This window comes from Myotis brandtii, unplaced genomic scaffold (assembly GCF_000412655.1).
Source record: "Myotis brandtii unplaced genomic scaffold, ASM41265v1 scaffold112, whole genome shotgun sequence".
NCBI lineage: Eukaryota > Metazoa > Chordata > Mammalia > Chiroptera > Vespertilionidae > Myotis > Myotis brandtii.
Genome location: NW_005353838.1, coordinates 5,135,396 through 5,159,019, shown reverse-complemented (window position 1 = coordinate 5,159,019; position 23,624 = coordinate 5,135,396). Strand labels below are relative to the sequence as shown.

General features: G+C 35.9%; 1 protein-coding gene across 4 annotated transcripts in view; it reads left to right on the top strand.

Moving 5' to 3' along the window:
* Positions 1–23,624, top strand: part of SLC25A12 (solute carrier family 25 (aspartate/glutamate carrier), member 12) — a 175,382-nt gene that overhangs the window by 114,245 nt on the left and 37,513 nt on the right. For 3 of the 4 annotated variants that reach the window (XM_014545823.1, XM_014545832.1, XM_005857580.2), the window contains 4 exons: positions 3,146–3,261; positions 11,449–11,588; positions 20,699–20,845; positions 22,836–22,974. In XM_014545823.1, the coding sequence (XP_014401309.1) occupies positions 3,146–3,261; positions 11,449–11,588; positions 20,699–20,845; positions 22,836–22,974 (542 nt within the window). Of the gene's footprint in view, positions 1–3,145; positions 3,262–7,710; positions 7,815–11,448; positions 11,589–20,698; positions 20,846–22,835; positions 22,975–23,624 lie in introns of those variants that run through there. The other variant, XM_005857581.2, reaches the window with a different exon arrangement.

Genomic DNA, 23,624 nt, shown 5'->3' with positions numbered 1-23,624 from the left:
GGGGAATGTTGGAGTCTGCAGCAAGCAAGCCTCGTGCTCGCTTCAGTGCCTGGCTGCCGGCCGCCATCTTGGCTGACAGTTAATTTGCATATACTCACTGATTAGCCAATGAAAAGGGTAGCGGTCGTACGCCAATTACCATGTTTCTCTTTTATTAGTGTAGACTAGAGGTCTGGTGCATGAATTTGTGCACGAGTGGGGTCCCTCTGGGTGGCCTGCCGGGATCAGGCGGAAACCCACAGTCCAACGCCACCTGCAGTTCCTACCTGCCGCTCCTGCTCATCCCGGCCCCACTGTGCCAGCCACGGGCTCACGCCCAATCAGTCCCCAATGGGGATAGGCTCGCGCTGCTACAGCAGCACTCGCCAGCCATGAGCCCTGCATCTGGCGCCCTCCCAAGGGGAGTGGCCTGCGAGATGGGGCTGAAACCAGCTCTCCGACATCCCCTGATGGGTCCCAGATTGCGAGAGGGTGCAGGCCAGGCTGAGGGACCCTACCGGTGCACTGTCGGGCCGGCGAGGGACCACGGGAGGGCTCCAGGGCGGGTCCGGCCCATCTCGCTCAGTCCCTGATCAGGCCAGACACCAGCAGCAAGCTAACCTCCCAGTTGGAGCAAATGCCCCCTGGTGGTCAGTGCACATCATAGCGAGCGGTTGAAAAGCATTAGCATAACATTAGCAAATTATGCTTTGATTGGTTGTTCTGCCGTTTGGTCTATTTGCATATTACCTTTTTATTATATAGGACTAGAGGCCCGGTGCACGAATTCGTGCATGGGTGGAGTCTGGCCGGCCCGCCCACCCCGATCCGATTCGTCAGGGCCAGCCAGGGGGTGGGGTCACAAGAGGTTGGCCGCCGGCCCCGCCCCCTGGTCAAACTCTAAGTCTAACTCCCCATGGAGAGGACAATTTGCATATTAGCCTTTTATTATATAGGATAGATTTTTTTATGCTTTTGTGTTTCTTAATTGACTTTTCTTTCTTTGAATAAATCACTCTATATAACAAAGGTAACTCTGAGTATTCAGTGTTGGCTGAGTATTTCTCCAATACTTTCTTGTAATTGTCTATTTATTATTTTACCTTTCTGTTTCTCAACTGTAACTTTAAATTTGGGGACTGGGGTAGGGAGGTGTACACTGAATTGAAGGCAGGAATTGAGAATCTCACTGGGCCTACTGAGTTTCTGAATGTTTTAAAGCAGATTGTTTGACTTCTTTAGACTTTCTAAGAGTCCCTCTGGCTCTAAAGTTGCATGAATATATGATTTGCCTTTATGAATATACTGGTAGACAAAATCTAGGTATTCAATACAGTTCATAGATTTTTATATTTTAAACAAAGAGCTACTTAGTTGGAAACTGCCCAACTAGTCTCAAATCTGCAGGGGCAGGATGTAGATAACTGATGAGCCCTGGTCTCTCAGAAAGAGGCAGTTTTTGCTTGATTCCAGGGGCTGGTGCTATTTGGCACCAGAAACCTATTGCCCAAGCTTGCAATTTATCAATAGAAACCAGAAAACTGGATATTTATATGAAATCTTATGATTTCTGAATTTTGGCAACTAATGCAACTAAAAAAAATAATACTTTGCATGCCAAAGAAAATACATGTATGAGCCAAATTCACTCTGCCAGTTGACTGTTTATGACCGTTAAGGAAAAATTCTTGGCCCTCTTCTCATAAATATAGAAAGTTTTACTACTGACCATGAAATGTGTTTTAAAGCTACATAGTCTGAATTTCATGGTAATTGTATTTTTAGTATTTCATTCCTAAGACTTATTTTAGAAAAACCAAGACGATATGTATATTTTTAAATTTATAATCAGCCTAGCTACTTTTTATTTTTATTTTAAAAGTTACTCTTACAATCAGAAGACATAATTTTAATTCTTCATTATAAAAATTGCAAACATCTCAGAAATATACAAAGTAGAAAATGAAGGTCTTCTCTAACTCCTCCCCTAGATCACTACTGGTTTTGTGTTACACATTCATGTACTTTCCAACCATATCATACCATACCATTGCTCTTTAGTTTTGTTCAGAGCTTAAAACCACATATTACTCATTGCTTTTAGGAGTGTGTGGATGGTCATGATGTTACCTGATATGTTATAACTTCATTTTTTTTTGTTACCATAAAATTTGTGTAATGAAAACCACACTTTCAAATTTTACTATATGTTTTAGTAGTACACCAATGCATAAGGCGTTTTATGACATGTGGCCTGATAAAACAGTTTTGATTATTAGGTCATTCCTCCCAGGATTTATTAGGCACCCAAGCTCCTAATGTCACCAAGGATGCTTTAGCACGACAGTGAGGGCATAATTCCTGAATAACATCACTACAAAGCCTTTCCCTCCAATAAAGGGCAAAGGCATGTATACATCATTGCTTTGGATATAATATAACTTACATAATTTAAACATATTTCAAAGTGTTTTAAGAAATACAAAATGAAACATTGAATGTAAAATATGTTTTAGATGAATGGGGCATAAAATGGAATGTAAAATGTAGGCATGTTCTTAATCGGGAAAATGGGAAGCATGTTCTCTCTAAAAGGTCATGTTCACTCTGTAGTTCCCTACAGTCTGCACTTTTGCTGATTGTGTTTCTGTGATGATATTCAACATGCTCCTTTGTCCTTTGTATTTTTCATAAATTGTTGATTACATCTAGAATAGTGATTCTCAATATGGGGGCTGCTATTGGCATCTAGTGGGTAGAGGCCAGGTATGGTGCCAAACCAGATACAGTGCACAGGAGGCCTCCACAACAAGCATTATCCAGCCTTGAATGGCACTATTGAGTGCCAAGGTTGAGGAACTCTGATCTACAGACTTGTTCAGATTCAAGTTTAATTATTTTTGGTCTAGTTCTCTCTCTTTTTGTGATGTTAGTGGCTAATGATTATTGCCCAGGTCCATTAATTTGTTAGAGCTTTTCAAAAGACTGATATTTTAATTTTATTCATTCCTTTGTTTTTTCATTATCTGGAATACCTCTATGAAAAGAAACTTTTTTCATCAATTATTTGGTTACCCTGAGTTATAGTTCATACAGTAAAGGCAGTTTAAATGCTTGATGTTTTTTCTTTTTGTACCAGCCAGTAACATTTTATACTTTATTCTAGGTTGATCTCCTATCAAGAGTTTTTGGCATTTGAATCTGTTTTATGTGCTCCAGATTCCATGTTCATAGTGGCTTTCCAATTGTTTGACAAGAGTGGAAATGGAGAGGTGACATTTGGTAAGGAAAAGAAAAGATTGTAAGTGATAAGTGAAGTTAGTGAGGCTGGTCCAGTCTTAATTTCTAAATCGAGTAACTGCATATAGATTGCTGGATTATTTAGGAGTTAGTCAATTATCGAAGTATTACTTTGCTAAAAGGCTTTACACAGGTAAATGGTTTTATTTTCTTGTAAGCATTAGACTATTGCAAAAAACGAAGGAACCAAGGAATGTCATTCCTTAGCTCATTGAGTCATTGACACTCACACGCCTAAAATAGGCCGAGTAAAACTTTCTTGTTCTGAGCCAGCCTGGGCAAAGTCTTCATGAAACAGATTGTGACCAACAGCTTTTTCTAAAGGACTTCTGGCATAGCGTTCAGAGCGTCTCTGTAGTGTCTTTGGAAATTGCTGCCATGACATTTTAACACCATGAGTGGAACTAAAGGAGGAGGTTAAGGCAAGAATAGCCTTCTCTGAACCCCCTTGTAGAATCCTGGTTTTAGGAAACAAGGATTATTAAAATTGCCATCTGAGTTGGGTGTAGATTCTTTGATAGGCAAATAAATAAGCACATTGCTGATGTCTCACAAACTATAAACTTGGATTTCTGTTTGTCATTATGTATTAATTTTTAATGACACTTATTTGCAAAAATTAGTGTTTTTTTTTAGGAAAAGTATCAGCTAGTTTTTCCTGCAATAGGCTTTTTAATAAAAATAATGTAGTGTTTTTAAGGACTTTGAGCGTTCCATCCTTTCTTTTTTTTAAATTTGGAATTTTTAAATTTGATAACACAACACTTATATAACACTTGCCATATTAACCATTTTTAAGTGTATAGTTCAGTAATGTTGAGTATATTCACATTGTTGTGAGATAGATCTCCAGAGCTTTTTCATCTTGTAAAACTGAGCTAGATCCCCATTTATGGTGTGAATTGGCATCAGTGTGTAGTAACTCTTGAAAGTTGGGCTTTTCCTGAGCCACAACACTAAATCTTTATTCACTATAGAGTTTGTTCTAAAACAGATACTTTTAATTAAACCCAAAGGAAGGAGTATCACTGCATGGTAAGACTGGTGAGAATGTACAGGTGTTCAGAAGGACCAGTGGTGCCTTTGCTGTGATCTTAGTGGGCACATTTTCTAGCTTGGCATTGATTGTTTCCTTCTGCCCATTGGCCCAGTTGTCTTCTGAATAAGATTTTCCCAAATAAAAACCTATGCAGAACGTTTTAGGTTCCTGTGCATATCTTGGCATTCTCCCTGCTTTGGAGCAATCTCTGGCCATTCTGCCTCCTAAAGAATGTTGACTTTCCTCAAAAATACCTAGATTCTGTAGTTTAAAGCATAAAACCTTTGTATCTCATCCTTCAGCATTAACCCTGTACTACTGATAATGCTGCATTTTCTATTTTCAGTAGGTATCGCACATGCTCATATGTCTCACTTCCAAATGTGCAGAAATGCTTGGGGAATACCTTGATACAAATATCTGCATTAATGACAGTATATCTGTGCTTCTATCACGTGTCCATTGTGTAAAATTTATATTTCCCAAAAACAAATTGTGATTTATCTTGTACTTTCTATCTTGATATCATGGTTCTTTGTGTATCCTCCATTTGATTGATTTACCCAATTTCTATTTTGAAAAATTAGTCACTCAAGTCAGTACATCTAACAGACTAACAATAGAGACTCATGCCATTGTTGATTAGTATATTAAAATGAGTGTAGGAAGTAGCTGGTTTACACCACCTTAAAATTTCATTTTATAGAGCTTTAGCATTTTATAGATCTTTTGTTTTTCCCTCAGACTATGATTTGTGATTTTAAGAACATATCACTAGGATTAAAAGCAAAACAAATCAGTTTTAGTTTTTATAGCACCTAGTATGAACTGAAGAACATATAAACCCTCCAAAATCCTGCTTTCATTACTCTCCATCATCTAGAGATGGGAGGATTCTTATGGAATAAGGTAAAGCTGACCCACCTTTCAACATTGTAACTGGGGTCTCTGGCCAGCTGGATGATTCTTTTGATAGTGCTCACCTATTTCCTGGGGACTTTGACCATTTCCCCTTCCTGCCTTGCCTTCCTAGTTTTGAGGATCCATTTTTAGATGATGTTCTTAACTCAAATGAAAAGAATCATAATGAAAAAGAGAAAGTTTAATTTTTTATTCTTAAGAAAACAGGAAGAACATCGAAACTGTTAGAAATGCCATTTAACAAGATTTCTAAAGCTGTATTTCAAGACTGTAGAAATTCAGCATAAGAAAATAATTTTTATAGGGTTTTTGGATCTGTGATAAAGGTCAGTTTTCATGTTTGTATCCACTTAATAAAATGAATAATGCTTATGTATTTATAAATATAGTTTAAGTAAAAGCAAATTTTAGGTCCATTCTAACTTGAAATTCTTTTCACCAAATGGCCTTGTGTTTTCTAGTTTGAAGCTTATTTAAAGAATAGTTTTGTGTTGTGCACATCTGGAGAGAAAGATGTGAGAGAATATTGGATGAAAGGTGTAATGGAGTGGGGAAAGACTGGTATGCCATGGGTAGCTCTCATAGACTATACTGATGATGTTATCTGTGTACTTGTATATATTGTTCTCATCTATGCTTTTGTTTTTTTAGATATGCTTTTTTATTCACATCAAATTATATCTTGTGTGCATCTTTCAAGTATTATATAAGTAGCAATATTGAATAACGTTTTCTTGAGTTTGGACAAGTTTTATTTTATTTTTTTTCACTGTTAGAGATGCCTTTATTCTGGGGGACAGGACTTACATTGAGACCTTGGTAATCCATTTCAGAATATGCAAGCTCAGGAGAGGATTCTGGAGTTTTTACAAGAGGGAATAAAATCATTAGATAATTGTTTCCTCTTTGATGTCCCTTTAGTACAACTTCTAGTGCATGCTGTGGATAATTACTTAATGGCTTGTATATCTGTTACTGCCTGGTGGCATGAGCCTTGTTGAGGCCATTGCATGACTGGTGTGTGCTAGATACAGTAAAAATTTGCCTTGGTCTTACTGTTATCCACTAGTGTACTGGATATTCTGCTTGACAGAATTAGCTTGAGGTAACCTAAATAACCAGTTACACTACATTGTATTGTCAATAGCTGATATATTTTTGTCATAAATTAAGAAAAGCCTTTTGCTTTAACAAAGATATAATCATTAAAATAAAATGACCACCCAAACTCTTCATCTATTAACTAATAAATGAATATAAAACATGTTATACATTCTAAGTTTTCTATTAAAATCTCAACATTGTGTTCCAAAGTATTTGCCTAGGAATAGGAACTCTCTGAAGTGAACTTTTTCAAGGGCACTTCTTCAACCCCTGATTGTAGGATTCTCAAAAAGCAGATTCCTTTTGATTTTGTATTGTCTTTGACCATCAATATGTATAGCAAATAAAAATGTGTTCCGTTTGTGTCTCTAAAATAAACTCTTTCCCCCTAAAGGGAAGAATAAATTAGGCATAACCACTGCTTTTATCGAAAGGCTCAGGAGATGGAAGTCTACATATGAAAAATGTACCTTCTCTCAGAGGAAACAAACTGTAGACATGGAATAATATGAAATACTAATGCTAATAAATACCCAGCTTAATTGGTAAGAATTAGAGTTTCACCTGGTGTTCAAATTAAATCAGGAAGAATTTTTGAGGCTTATTTCAGATATTGCAGAGAAGGTCATATTAATAAGGCTATTAGAATGGCTATTAGAGTTTGAGGTAAAAAACAACAACATGCTGTTATTAGTTTTTATACCATTTGGTGATAGACTGTGAAAGCATCTAGTTTCTATAGTAATAGATGCCTTTTAAGTTAATCTTTCCTGAGAAATGGACCTTTCCATATATTTGACAGCATGACTACTCTGTTGACTGACTGTACAAAGTCCCTCCTGGAGGTAGGTAAAGTGTTAACAGAAACACTTCCTCTCAGAAAAACAGAGGAGGTCACCCAGAAACTGATGATCCACCTGGGAGTAGAACCTAGAAGGCTGGGACTCAGTCTATATGCTGTATTGATTGGGACTTCCTCTACAAGTTCCTGTTGTTGATCTTTATTTTGCTGTTGTTTGTTTTCTTTTTTGGTCTCTTAGTTGTTTCTCTTCTTTCCCCCACGTTTTTCTTCACTGAAAAACTCTTTACCTCCTCCAGTCTTGCCATTGTTTTTGTTCAGTGACACACAAGGATATTCATTGTTCATGGTGGAAGTCCTAAAGGCCTCTCTGACTTCACTTTAAGAACTGTGCAGGTGAAACTCAGCTGTTGAGGACTTTTTCCCCCCTGACAATAAAAATGTTTGGTCTCAAGCCTGTAAGTTGGAAGCAGTGGCTCCTGCTGGGCTGAAATCCTTGGAATCAGAATGTCGTTGGGCTGATGGTAGGTGGGCTGTGTCACAGGGCTGATGGCTTGTATACCTACAGGAGGAGTTCTCTGGCCACACCGTTGGTACAGCAGCTCCTTCCAGGCTCATTCATGGAGCAGGCATGGCGGCAGTCTTGGAGAAGAGTGCCAGCCCCGGTCAGAGGTAATTTTGTACTGCAGAAAGGTGAACAAGACCAGTAGGAAGCTCCCATAAGGACCAGGGGAGGGATGAGGGTGGATGAGATGGGGAGACACAGTGGGGGAAATTAAGACCTCTGTTAAAGACATATTTACATAATATATATGCTTCAATGTATATTTCATCTAGTCCAATCATCATAAGTGACTGATTCAGCTAAACTGACTAATGTTATACGTCTGTGAACATTTTTACTTAATCACAGTTATCATCATTACCTGCCCTCCTGACAAATCATTGTGCTAGTTTCCTTTGAGCAAAGGGAACATAATGACAGGCTACTTTTGTATCTGGCCCCAATTCCCTTTTCAAAGGAATTAGAAATCTCTTTCCATAAGCCCATGCTCTGCAGGAAGTGAAAAGGTGGTCTATTGTTTCCCATATGTCAGAAAATGAATGGATTCCTATTTCTCTTAGCAATGCCAACCTAGTACAAAACACTAGATCATGATCTTGCTGCCAGTAAGATGTGACTGTGTATCCCTTTCATCCAGGCCAGAACTGTGGCTACTGAATTAGCACTCCAAGAAGTGCTATTTAGAGCTCAACACCCTTGTTTGCCACTGGAAAGACGGGATTCTCTCTAGGGGGACAACTTGTTATGCAGTGTCAGTTAGGTTTACTGGGTACATTTGAGATTATTGGTGTTCCCTTTCATGTCATGCAGAACCTGACAAAAGCTGGTAAGGTAAGAACATCAGCTATACAAGTATATGTTCTCCAGTTCTGGAGCTTTGTCTAACTTTTTTGATAAGCACATCCTGGTAAAAGTAAAGTGGTAATTAAGTATTGGACTGCAAAATAATAGTGGTACTAATTATTTCTGTGAGCCTTCTGAATTAGCCTTAGATAGTTGGCAGTGTAAATAATAACAGAAGGAAAGTGAGATACCTCAAGAGGTCCCAAAGTAGGTTTGACATTGTGTTAGTCCTAGTAACTATAGTTGTAGACTGTGACATAGCTAAAATAATCAAAAGCATCTAAGGGTAGCTAATAAACTACAGCACATTCTAATGGTCATAATGAAACCATATATAGTAAAAGCTGTCAAGTGTCCACTTTAGGAGAAATAGGAAAAGTTCAAACAAATACTTATGGAAAACGACAGTTCAATATTTGGGAGATTACTAAGAGTAATTTAGACCATCATTTTAATTGTTTTGAAGATGTTCTAATATCTTATTTAGAGGTTGCTAGAAAGTTTATAAAATAGGATTTTAAAGTTTTTATTATAGAGCTTTTTTTCTAAATGTAGATTATACATTGTAATTTTGGCTTATAAATTCCATTTTTGTGATAGTAGAAAACAATTTTCATAGTTAATTAATTCTTTGTAGTTTGAAAGCTTCTGAATTTTTTACTTTATTTGATAGTTTCACACTTGAGATTCTGTTATCTTCTGATAACATAAAGGGAAGTCAGTGTTATTCTACCATTATATAAAATCTATCTAGGTAGTAATATGTACATTTCTTATTAAATAGTTGAGTTTTGGGACTTGTGACCTTTAAAATAAAGATTATCATAAAATAACTTATTACCTTTAATAAATAATATTACTCAAATATAGGTAGTTATTTAACTTATTCTGTTCTGCTTTCCATTTATTTCTTAAACTATTTTTAAAAAATATATACATTTTTATTGATTTCAGAGAGGAAGGGAGAGGGGGAGAGAGCGATAGAAACATCAGTGATGAAAGAGAATCACTGATTGGCTGCCTCCTGCACGCTCCTTACTGGGGATCAAGCCCGCAATCCGGGCATGTGCCTTTGACCAGAATCAAACCCGGGACCCTTTGGTTCACAGGTTGACACTCCATCCACTGAGCCAAACCAGCTAGGGTTGCTTTCCATTTATTCATGTTTCCTTAGTTTCATACATTGTTAGACTTAAAAAGAAGAATAATTAATTTGGGAATAGAAACTGCCAAATAAATTGGAGAATTCTAAATTTTTTTTCTGATCTATCATAATATTTTTAGCTCTAAATATTTTATTGCAACCCTTATTATTTTAATTATCTTGTAAACTTTAACATATTTTATAATGTGAAGTTTCATGTAGATTTAAGGGTAATCCTTTGTGTTGGTTAGAAGTCAGGATCCCATGAATTGCTATTGAGTTAATTTTTTGTTTTTAGAAACAAAATCCCATAGGTTTAATTTTTGTTTATGGAAAGTAAAAATGATTTGATATGATTTGAAAATTCTTCAATACTGTTGCTACTTAGGCAAGAAATAAAATGCTACATTCCATTTGAAGCAAATATGAGAATCCCATCTCCCCAGTGACATCCAATGCCTTCTTCCAAGTTACTGATTGGTGTGACCTATTCAGAGCTGTTATATATGTTGAGTTCAGACTGGCAGGATTTCTAGTTCAGGATGCTTACACTGCATGCCCTCCTTGCCCCCCCACCCCCATAGCAATGCTTTTATCAAGGAAAGGAGGTATAAAAACTAAAGGGAATCCATTAAACCATTTACAACATTGAGATCTGTATCTTATTTAAAGAATTTGAAGAAATTAGAGAAAATAGTATAGTTGTAGATTATAAAATATTAAACTTGCATTTACTAATTCTTTGGTATAATTAATTGATAGCTATTGATGGTAAAATCCTTTCACTAATATAATTGGCTTAAATTTGAAAATAATTTGTTCTTTAGATGTCATTAAAACAGGCTTCCTGCTTTCTTAACTTTTTAATGATTTTCTTTTTTTGCATGAGCTTTTAAATTAGTCTCTCCCGTCTATGCTTATTAAAGTACCAGTCATTTGTGAACTGACTTTTATAGTAAGGGTATAACTGTGTAAGAAAGTGAATGACATGGTTAGTGCATGAAGACAAGCTATTAGAGGGTTTTGGTTGTATATTACACAGTGTGACTGGTTCTTATCTAAAAGTTAGTATACTGTGTTTAGTCTTTATGTAAAAGTGAATCACTAATTTCACTTATCTTAAAATATTTTAATAGTTGAGATTAATAATCATGGTTTTTATGAGGATTTTGAAGCTTTGTGTCAAGACCATATTTTTGACAATATCAGAAGCTTTTAATAAGGTGCTTGCTGCTGAGCTAATGATATGCTTTTGGTAGTATTTCTTATACCTATCTTCAATAGACATATTCAGGGTAGTGTGAATGTAATAATCAAGCCTCAATCAAACCATACTTAGTATGACAAATATTGCATTATACTGTAATTTAGGTATTCATGCTTCTGATAAAGGGCTTAATTCGACTCCTTGAGGAACCGGGAAAACACTGTTGATTTTATACTGGGATGCAAAGTAGCAGCCATTTATAGTGCAAGATATAAATCACTTCCTAATTAAAATTATATCAAGAGAAATTAAGAATCTTTTGGCCTTATATGTAATGGTACACAATCTTAAGTGTAAAATTATATTTTGTATCAATTCTGTTCCTGTGCATGGGTTTCTGGGCACAAAAATCTTTGCAGCTAATCTTAATAGAATCAGATAATATTGACTTTTAAAATTTCTCTTAATTTCTTTCTGTAGGAACATTGCAGTGAACCAAACTACTTATTCTGGATATAATTTATTTATTTTTGTTTTCCCTTTTAAGAAAATGTCAAAGAAATTTTTGGACAGACTATTGTTCATCATCATATCCCTTTTAACTGGGACTGTGAATTTATTCGACTGCATTTTGGGCATAATCGGAAGAAGCATCTTAACTACACAGAATTCACACAGTTTCTCCAGGTGAGCTGAGTTTTCATAACTGGTGTAAATATATCTCATTCCTCCTCCACCTCGTTTCCTTTAAGTTTTACTAAGTTTATTATAAAAACTAGCAATCCCCTAGGGTATTTTATCTCCATTTTTCATTTCCCAATCCCAGAAGCAACATTTTCAGACTTTTATAATTGTTTCTTTCAGTACTTACTTCCATAGCTTTAAATAATAAACTTGTGCTGACATTTCTACTTTAAAATTTTTCACTTATAGGTATTTTTTTATTGAATTTGAACTATGGAAGATTAGTAATTACTTCTTTCATCTCTTCCTCTCTACCACAGACTTGAAATTTTCTGTGTCTCCCTACCCCCATCTTATGAGTCTACTTAGATCAATATCATATTTGAATTACTATAATTTTGTAAACACTATGCATGACTAAAATGATCACTTAGAGTTTCTAGTTTTTCTTATTTGTTTCATTTTCTATGTATTAATGTAATTCTCAAACTTTGCCTCAGTTATTAAAATCTCATTTTAATATGTTTAAAACACATTAGGTATTCTATCAATTTCATCTTCTAAGAGCTCTCCAGGAGCTTTCTTTCTTTTTTAAAAAATTGAGGTAAAATTCACTTAACATAAAATTAACCATGTAAAAGTGCACAATTTAGTGGCATTTAGTGCATTCACAGTGTTGTAGAACCACCACCTCTAATTCAAAAACCTTTTCATCACCCCAGAAGAACACCCTGTACCCATTAAGCTGTCACTCCCCATTCCTGTCTCTCCCCAGCCCCTGGCAACCATCAATCTACTTTCTGTCTCTATGGATTTACCTACTCTGAATATTTCCTATACAGTTGACCCTTGGACAACACGGGTTTGAACTGCACAGGTCCACTTATATATGAATCTTTTTTTAGTAAATATGTACTACTATAAATGCATATTCTCTTCCTTATGATTTTCTTAATGACATATTCTTTTTCCTCTAGCTTTATTATAAGACTACAGTATATAACACATAACATATAAAATATGTGTTAATTGACTGGTTATGTTATTGGTAAGGCTTCTCATCAACTGTAGTCTATTAGTAATTGGGAATTTTTGACTGTGGGGGGTTGGTGCCCCTAATCCTATGTTATTCAAGGGTCAACTATAAATAAAATTAAGGATTATCCATGTTGTAGCAGGTATTAATACTTTTCTTTTTATGTCAGAGTATTATTCCATTGTATGGATATACCATATTTTAATCCATTCATTAGTTAATGAACCCTCTGTTGTTTTCACCTTCTGGCTATTGTGAATAGTGCTGCTATGAATATTGGTATACAAATTTTTGTTTAAATACCTATTTTCAAATCTTTTGCGTATATCCCTAGGAGTGCAATTGCTGGGTCATATGGTAATTTTATGTTTAACTTTTTGCTTCATGGTCGGAAGCTGGACTTTGTTCTCCATGCATAGCTGTCAGCCTGTGATCTCCCTTCAGCTTCATACTGGGGAATCCATTTGCCTTTCTGTTATGTTGAATCTCCATGTGCTGGATTTCATCTCTCCTTTTATTATGGTTTATTTCTTCTTTTTGGTGGAGCACTTCCTGCAAGGGCTTCCTGAGGAAAGTAAGTAATTTTTCGTGAGACTTTTCATATGAAAACCTTTGCTCAATTATTAAACTTAGATTGGCTGGGTGTAGGGCTCAAGTAGGAATTTATTTTTCTCCTAATTTTGAAAACATTCCTCACTTGTTTTCTGGCTTCCAGTGATGCCACTGAAAAGTCCAGTGCCATTCTTATTCTTGATTCTGTTTTGAAATCTTTTTTCCCCCACTCTGGGAAGTTTTAAAATTTTTTTCCCTTCCTAAAGTATTTTGAAATTTCACAGTGATATTCCTTGATGTGAGTTTATTTTTATTCATTGTGCTGAGCATTCAATGGGCTTTTTAAATTTGAAAAATTATGTCCTTCAGTTATAGAAAATATTCTTATTTATTCCCTCCTATTTTCTTCCTTTCTAAAACTAGTAAATATATTAAATGTATGATCCTTTAGTTTTCTTTCTTATTTTCCTTCTGAACCTTCTATTCAGTTTTCAATTTTTATTATAGTTCTAACATTCAGGAACTCTTTTTGGTTTTCTGAATGTTTCTTTTTAAAAACAGCATACTATGCTTCTTTTGTAGATGTACTATTGTTTTATTTCTTCAAAGATATTAAAGACAGGGTTTTTTGTTTGTGTTTTTAAATTTTTCTTTTCCCTGCAAGTGCATTTCCTCTAAATTTCTCTTTGTCTGGGTCTGTTTTTTATGTTAGTGGCTTTTCTCATATGTCTGATGTTCCTTGATCCTTATCTCATATTTAAGACTGAATCTTACTTGAAGCTTTTGGTTCATGGTAGGACTTAGTTAACTCTGGGCCTTACTGTGAAGTTCTCTGGCTGGGCTATTGTATTGGGGAACCTCTAATGTCTGCATGTTCAGGTCTTTTCTTTTGAATTGGGTAATCAGAGAGTACTCATCTGGCCTCCCATCTGGATTATTAGGTCTGGATTTTAACATCCTGGCTGCGAAGACAACAATCAGTATGAAGATGGACTTTCGTTTACTTACCTCTTTTCAACCTGGTCTTATAGTACCTATTCTGGATCCTCCATTAAACTGTCCAGGCAGTGAACCTCTAGCCTTTTGCCAAGGTTGGGAAAGGACAGAGGTGTAACTCTGGTGCAGTAAGGCAGGCAATTAATTGCTTTATAAACAGACTTCCATCTGAGCCTCCTGTTTTCATCTTCACCTTCACTGTCACATCCAACAGTACTAGTCAGCCAATTTATGAGTCTCTTGGGGGTCCATCCTGTACTTTGGATTGCTTTTTGGCTTTCTCTATTTCTAGTTTTCTTGGTTCTGTCAAGTCGTTTGTCACTTGCTCTTCTTCTCTCTAATCTTAAAAACATAGTTGCTGTCTTCTCCTTTTCTGTTCTCTTTATTCTTGAGTTTTTGTTTGTTTGCCTTTTGTTCTTTTACTATGATTTTGTGAAGCGTGGAATTTTGGAAGACAGCCATATATTTCTGAAGTTCTGCTACTTTCATCTCATAGCTATGTGAAATGCATTTCCAAGTGCACAAGACCTTTAGCTTTAGCAAAATTTCCTTTCTTTATCATTTTCCTCAGTTCCCCTATTCAACTTTTCAATTTAGAAGCAGACTTATTTTTATTTTATCATTTATTTAATGGAATATTTATCTTTTTAGATAAAGTATCTTTTTAGAGTATCCTTATTGTATCTTTTATAAGCTCAGGGTATTATTTTTTTTCTCATTAGGGTGATCACAGTTTGAAAACTATTATCTTTTAGGTGTGGGTATTTGTACAACCCAGTGCTTGTTCTAATACTTTCAATGTTAGTCCCTACCTGACTGACCTTGTAAAGTGTTCAAACTTGAAAAGTTGAAAATATTATATATTTCCTAAGATGGCTTTCTCTCATTGTTGGTTCCTTTGCATTTACTGAAGATATTTTATAATATCTATTTTACTCTGATGTTTTAATTATACTACATAAACTGAGAGCTTTATATATGTGGCTTCTTCTTTCTTTGTGTTGCTTCTCATTTTGAAGTTCTTAATTTCAATTTTTAAAACTTTATTTTGAAAGACTTCAAATAATTTCAAGAGTAGGATAATCAACTTCATGTACCCATCAACCAACTTCAACAATTAGCAACTGTTGGCCAATCTTGTTTTATTTGTACTCCCCACCCTGCCCCACAACTGGATCATTTGGAAGCCAGTCCCATACACTCCATAATTTTATCTCTGATACTTCAGAAATATATCTTTAAAAGATACATGAAATTCAACTGTTGATCTAATAAAAAATGGAAAATCTATTACAATGAAGATTCTGCTTTGTTTTTACTATAAAGGTCCACATTTTCTTTAGTACTGAGTATCATTAATAAGTCTTAATCATGCCCATGGTTGGCACTGTATATTTCTGAGAGCCTAAGACATATGCATGAAGAAAACAGAAACATAAAAAATGATATAAAGAAGGAGACAAAAAAGAATGAGCGAGGAAGGGAAAACATACATAAGATAGAGAGTGGGACCTGTGTTTGCTTCTGATGCTGCTCAGGAATATCCTTTCCATGGGGAACACTTTCTTTCAAGCATATTTTAAGGTTGAAATAGAGATGGAAAATTCCTACTTCATTTGAAAGGTGATGTGTGGTTGGAGCTAAGGTGATAGGAAGATGGAGTGAGAAGGGGTGAAAATTCACAAATATGTGGCGATTAAACAACATGCTTCTGAATAATAAATGGGTGGTAGAGGAAGTCAAAAGGAAAAGGAAAAATACTTTGAGACAGATGAAAATGGAAAAAGAAGAACCTACCAAAACATATAGGATGCAGCAAAAGCAGTTCTAAGAGGGAAGTGTATTGTTATAAGCACCCACATTAAGAAAAAAGAAAGATCTTAAACAACCTACCTTTACACCTCAGAGAACTAGAAAAAGAGAATAAACTAAGCCCAAAGTCAGAGAAGGAAGGAACAAAGATCAAAGCAGAAATAAGTGAAATAGAGACAGAAAGATAGAAAACACCAGTAAAGCTATAAGCTGGCTTTTCAAAAAGATAAGCCCTGGCTGGTGTGGCTCAGTTGGTTGGAGTGTCATCCTGTGCACTGAAGGCTCAGGGGTTCAACTCCTGGTCAGGCAGAACCTATCGATGTTTCTCTCTCTCTCCCTCCCCCTTTCTCTCTAAAATCAGTGGAAAGCATATCCTTGGGTGAGGATCAAAAATTTTTTTATTTTAACTTCCGGACCAGATAGCTTCACTGGTAAATACTACCATTTAAAGAAGAATTAGTACAGATTATTCTCCAACTCTTCTCAAAAATAGAAGAGGAGGGTACACTTCTTCCACATTCATTTTGCAAGACCAGCATTACCCTGATACCAAAGTCAGAGAAGGACACTGCAAGAAAAGCATATTATAGGCCAATATTCCTGATGAAGATGCAGATATCTTCAACAAAATAGTAGCAAGCCGGATTTAATAGTATTAAAAAGATCATACACCATGATCAAGTGGGATTTATTCCTGAGATGCAAAGATGGTTCAACATATGCAGATCACTCATTGTGATAAACCACATTAACAAAATGAAGGATAAAAATCATATAATCATCTCAATAGATATAGATGCAGAAAAAGCATTTGACAACATCCAACATCCATTTAAGGTAAAAACTCTCAGCAAAGTGGGGATAGAGGAAACATACTATAACATAATAAAAACCATATATAGCAACCCCACATCTGACATACGTGAAAAGCTGAAAGCTTTTATTCTAAGATCAGGAACAAGACAAGGATGCCTACTCTTGCCACTTTTATTCAAAAAGTATTGTAAATCCTAGCCAGAATAATCAGGCAAGAAAGAAATAGGAGGCATCCAAATTGGAAAGGAAGAAGTAAGATTATTTCTTTTTGCAGATGGTATGAAAATCCTAAAGACTTTGCAACACACACACACACACACACACCTGTTAAAACTAATCCATGACTTTAGGAAAGTTGCAGGATACAAAATCAATATATAAAACTCGTTGCATTTCTATACACTAACAAAGTATTGGAAAGAAAATCCCATTTATAAAAACACAAAAAAGGATAAGATATTTAGGAATAAATTTTACCAAGGAAGTGAAAGATCTGTACACTGAAATCTGTTTAGGCATTGATGAAAGAAATTGAAGAAGACACACATAAATGGAAAGATATTCCGTGTTCATGGATTGAAACAATATTGTTAAAATGTTTATACCACCCAAAGCAATCTATAGATTCAACATAAACCCTATCAAAATTCCAATGGCATTTTTCACAGAAATAGAACATTTATGGAGCCACAGAAGTCCCCAAATAGCCAAAACAATCTTGAGAAAGAACAAAACTAGAGGCATTACACTTCCTGAATTTAAACTATATTACAACGTGATAGTATTCAGAACAGCATGGTATTGTCATAAAAACAGACACATGCTAGTAAATCAATAGAACAGAATATAGAGCCCAGAAATAAGCCTCTGCATATATGGTCACTTTTTTACAAAGGCGCTAAGACTATACAGTGAGGAAAGGATAGTCTCTTCAATAAGTGATGTTGGGAAAAATGGATAGTCACATGTGAAAGAATGAAACTGAACTATCTTACACTATGTACAAACATTACCTCAAAATGGATGAAAAAACTTGAACATAAAGACCTTAAACTAACCTCCTAAAAGAAAACAGTGGGTAAACTCTTGGCATTGATATTTTCAGTTTGACACCAAAGGCAGAGGCAATAAAATCAAAATAAACAAGTGAGACTACAGTAAACTAAAAAGCTTCACAGCAAAGGAAGCCATCAACAAAACAAAAAAGCAATAATGGGAGAAAATATTTGCAAACCACATATCTGATAAGGGGTTAATATCCGAAATATACAAGAAGCTCATATAATTCAGTAGCAAAACAACCCAAAAACCAAGATAACCTAGTTAAAAAATGGGCAAGGTACATGAATCAACATTTGTCCAAAGACATACAAATGACCAACGGGTACATGAAAAGTTGTTCAGCATCACTAATACTCAGGGAAATACAAATCAAAACCACAATGAGATGCCACCTCACACTCATTAGGATGGCTATTAAAAACAAAACAAAACAAAAAACACCACACCAGAAACCAAGTGTTGGGAAGATGTGGAGAAAAGGTGATATTTATACACTGTTGGTGGGGATGTAAACTGGTAGAGCCACTATGGAAAACAATATGGAGGTTCCTCAAGAAGTTAAAAATAGAACCACCATATGATCCAGAAATTCCACTTCTGTGTAAATATGCAAAGGAAACAAATCCCTGTCCCAAAGAGATATCTGTACTCTGATGTTTGTTGCAGCCAAGGTACAGACACTTAAGTGACTATCGACAGATGAATAGATAAGGAAATTTTTTACACACAGAGAGAGGAATATTATACACTGTCGATGAGCTTCGAGGGCATTATGCTAAGTGAAATAAACTGGACAGACAGACAAATATTGCATAGTATCACTTATATGTAGAATCAAAAAAATGTTGAACACAGAAACAATAGAAAAGTGGTTGCCAGTGACTTGGCGGGGACGGGGGTGGATAAGAAGAGGATGGAAAAGGGTGCAAACTTTCAAGTATAAGATAGGGATAGGTCTGAGGATCTAGTGTATAACATGGTGACTGTGGTTGACAATATAGGGTGTGTATGCATACATTTTTTGATGGCTCAATGATTTTTTTAATAAAATTATCCCATTGGAATTAATAAAGTATGCATACATTTTTTGGAACACCCTGTATACTATATTGTATAATTGAAATTTGCTAAGAGAGTAGAACTTGTGTTCTCATAAAAAAAGATAAATATATGAGGTGATGGATGTGTTAGTTAATTTGGGAATCCTTTCGCAACGTGTATATATATGAAATCATCAAATTGTACACTTTAAATACAATTTTGTTTGTCAATTATACCTTAATAAAGTTGCAATTTTTAAAAAAAGTAAAGGAGGGGAGAGAAAACTTTGTCAAGTCATGCTGATTGTTTACTACCATGTACTGTTTCTCTTTCATATGTATTTACCAGTTGAATTTTAGTTTCCCCACTTCTATTGCTATTTTCAAGACACCTGCTAGGGTAACTTTAATGTCTTTGAATTATTGAGATATTGCAAGTGGGTATGAAAATATTTAAATAAATTAGTAAAATGGTGAGACTTCAACCAAAAACTATATTAAATGTCAGAAAAAGGTAAAGCAACATTTGTAGGCTTTCATAAATAAATGAAAATGACAATATTTAATTTTATCTAAAAATAATATTTTAGTACTTAGATATGAATATTATTTCCATAGTTGCAAATTGTGTGAAAATGGCATTCAGCAGCACCATTATTATGTTGTGGTAACAGATTTATTTGGATTATGTAGCAGATCCTTAGGGCAGAAATGTTGAAATTTTGACTTTTGTATAGTACTAAAGGTATTGCTGCCACATTTTATTGTTTCTATGGATATCACTTACCACAAAATTTGGCTGTTCAATAGTTCAAAAGTTCAGAGATCTTCTGGATTGTTTTACAGTTTATGAGTAACTGCCCAAAGTTGGATGGAGTGATAGCTGAACACAGGTCATGTATTTTGTTACTCATACCTTTCATGTTAGAACTACAGTGGGTCCCTGGACAATGTGGAACTAAGAGCACCAATCTCCACACAGTTGGAAATCCACATACAGCTTTTTCAGTCTTCCCTCAGTATTCAAGGAGGATTAGTTCCAAGGCCCCTGCCAATATAAAATTCTAAGAATGCTCAAGTCCCTTACATAAAATGGTATAAAACAATGCGTACAGTTGGCCCTCCACATCCATAGATTCCCAAACAGATCTGTGGTTGGTTGAATTTGCCAGTGTAAAACCTGGGGATACAAAGGGCTGACAATATATTTATTGAAAACATTTGCATATAAGTGGAACCACGCAGTTCAAACCCACATTGTTCAGTGGTCAACTGTACTTACCAGCGTTTCTCACTAAATTTATTTTTAAATTGTTTGAAAAACGGTCTCTAATTTATTGAGATTGGGGGGTGGGCTGACTTTGATTGCAACATTTAGAAATCGAAAAACTTAAAATGAATCTAAACTTATAATTCAGAAAGTACTCTTGGATAATAGGAATGCCTTCAAGCAGGAGAGAATAAATTATTACTTAATTAAAAGACTTAAAACACTGGAAATATACTCAACTTGTTTTTAGTGATGAAAACTTTTCAAACAAATGAAGATTTCCCCCCCTCTTCCGTTTTCTTTATTGCCATGCTGTGATCCCTTTTTTCCTGAGTAGTAATATGTAGTACATTTTCAGGAAAATTGGCTTTTCAAAAGAAAGTAAAAGTGCTATAAATTCAGAGCTGGACATACTTCATTTCTATAGTAAGTGCATGTAGCAAAAGGATGTCTGTGCTTCCTTTCCAAAACATACACTCGGGTTGTACTTGAACCACTCTAATGCGCTATTTCTAACTTTTCGCTTCAGGAGCTACAATTGGAACATGCAAGACAAGCCTTTGCACTGAAAGACAAAAGCAAAAGCGGCATGATCTCTGGTCTGGATTTCAGTGACATCATGGTTACCATTCGGTCTCACATGCTTACTCCCTTTGTGGAGGAGAACTTAGTTTCAGTAAGTAAAAGCAAGTACTTCAGCTTTCTACTTCCTTAAACCTTTGGAATCACTGGGTCCTGGATTGCCTCCCTGGACCCACCTGACTCAACTATTCTGATTTTATTTGGTTGGTAGAAGGTAAACAGGTAGGGGTGATGGTGAATAGTCTTCTCCAGATCATAGCAGAGCCACCATCTTGTTCTCAGATATTCCAAATTGTTTATTTCCGTCTACTTAGTCCAACTACAGAATACAAAGAAGTTCGTAGACAAGGATGTGCAATTACTTTTTCCAGTGCGCAGTAGCTCTCCTTTTTCCATCCCCCAGACTCCCAAAGCCTTGCTGTAAGGATGGCTCCTTCCTTTGTTGCCTGCAGGGTGCTGTTTGCTAGAGGGATCATCATTGGCCTCTACTCTGTTTTAACAACCATGGCCATGGCAGAAGGTATGGGGGAAATATGTGGGTGTCAGCCTCTGTGGCTCACTCCTCTCTCTGCCCCTTCACCTGTGTGTCAGTCTGCATGGACCAGACAGTTTTTTGTTCCATAAAAACTGCTAATCTCTATAAAGTAATCATCTGGGCCAATAGTACACTGATGTCATCCACTTCCTCACAAAGAATGGTGAAACTTTCCTCACTTCCCAGTTGTCTTGTTCATGCGTTGTACTTATGTATAGGTTTTTGATTGCTGCTTGTTTTTAATGGAGGAAAGCCAATGAATGCTTTTGTTGTTTCAGCTGAAGATCATTATCTCTGATTTAGACTGGGGTAGAAAGATCAACTTCTGTTCTTTTTCTTCAGTGAATTTGAACATGGAGCATGTCACTTTCTCCTACACATTTCACCTCCTTGACACCCATCTCCCACTCCCTTACCCTCACCTCAAACCCCGGTCAAAAAATGAAAGGAAGGAAGAAAAAAAAAGTGAGAGAGGGAGGAAAGAAGGGGAGAAGGAGAGAAAATCCTAGAGAGAACTTATTGAGTGCCTTACAGTGAAGGAACCCACTTAATCTTATCCATTTAGGTTGATATGTTAAATAATTTGCTTTTGGATCACTGGTATCCAAATTCAGACTAATACAAATATCTGTATTTGGGTTAAGGCGTGTATGTGTATGAGGGGTGGTAAGGTTGCCACTCTGGTATTTCCATAAGTATTTATTTGAGTTTTTAATAGATAATGTTTTCAATCATGTGGGTTCCTGTGACTCCTGGCTTAGAAATTAGGCTTTGCAAACTATAAAAAGTATTCATTTTTTAGTTTATGGCCAAATAGTAGGGCAGAGGGAGAAATTGCCTCCTCACCCTGCAGAGGTAATGAAGGCCACATTGCCTCCATCCCTCCCCAGCATGAGAGCCTTTTTTAAGCTCTTCCATCAAAGATATAATTTATGATGAATAAATCCTGTCTAGATTTTATCTGCATTTTTTGGAGTTTTGGGTAGTTGTATCTTTCATGATATAGATTCAGAGCCCAGCACAGACTGTTAAATATCTTAACTATAACAATGGCCTTAAGAAAAAAAAAAAAAGACTAGGAAAGTTGATACAGTTTTAAAATTTAAAGTTACTACTGTTTTTTCTGTATGTGTGTGAAAAAAAAAAAAAAAGCAAGTTTTAAAAATGCTCCTTATAGTGTAGTATTGATGTTTGGATTACCCAGAACTAGCAGGAGTTCCATAGTTGAGGGTCTTGAAAATCCTGTTTAAATAACTATTTTTTTTGATCTGCAATAATTATATTTGTTGTTTCTGACCTTATAGGTAGATGAACCATGAAGTCTAACTTCCAGATGTTGCTTTCTTCCTTAAAACCTAAATTACATAGACCTCCCTGAGGGCATGAAAGGCACTGAGTGTTTCAGTAGATACTTTCCTTGTATTTATGGACTGGTTGTTAATCATTTTAATAAGGAAGACTCCTTTGGATGTTCTTTGAGAAAAGTGCAATGTCCATAAACATGTTTGTTTTGTTTTGTTTTTTAACTTTTTGTGTTGTGATTTCCTAGGCAGCTGGAGGAAGTATCTCACATCAAGTTAGCTTCTCCTACTTCAATGCATTTAACTCATTGCTGAATAACATGGAGCTTGTTCGTAAGATATATAGCATTCTAGCTGGCACAAGGAAAGATGTGGAAGTCACAAAGGGTAAGACTTCAAATGTATATATTGATTTGAATCTCAGCATTTTCACTTTTTTTTATTTAGGGCATGAGGTTGATCTTAGTTACCATTCTGAAGTCAGATCCAGAAAGTATGTTGCCATGTGTATATGCTTCAGTTGGGCCATAATGGTCTCCAAAAATCCAGGTGGATTTAATGGGATGCTGAGGTCAGAAATGGAAAAGTGGCTTTGACAGTTTTGAAAAGAACCTTGGCCCAATCTGTCAAACAGGTCAGTGGCACTGTGGCAGCAGCTTGTTTGTACTAGGAAGGAGTTGCCACGGAGAGAAGGGCAAGCCCACGCCTTTTGCTGAGTGGTAGTAGGATGTTTTAGGTGACTGGAGAACAGCCAGTTCTTTTATTTTGTAACTCTGAAGACCAAGGTGAATAAACAAGATAAAAAGATTTTAAATAGATTGTTTTATCTTTGAAGTTAATTTATCTTTGTTTGTTTTTGCTGTTTCATAATCATAACATTTTCTTTTGCTAGCTTTCAGAATTTTATAGTTTATACTAGAGGCCCGGTGCACGAGATTCGTGCACTTGGGGGGTTCCTTAGCCCGGCCTGTGCCCTCTTGCAGTCCAGGAGCCCTCAGGGGATGTCCGACTGACGGTTTAGGCCCGCTCCCCCTATA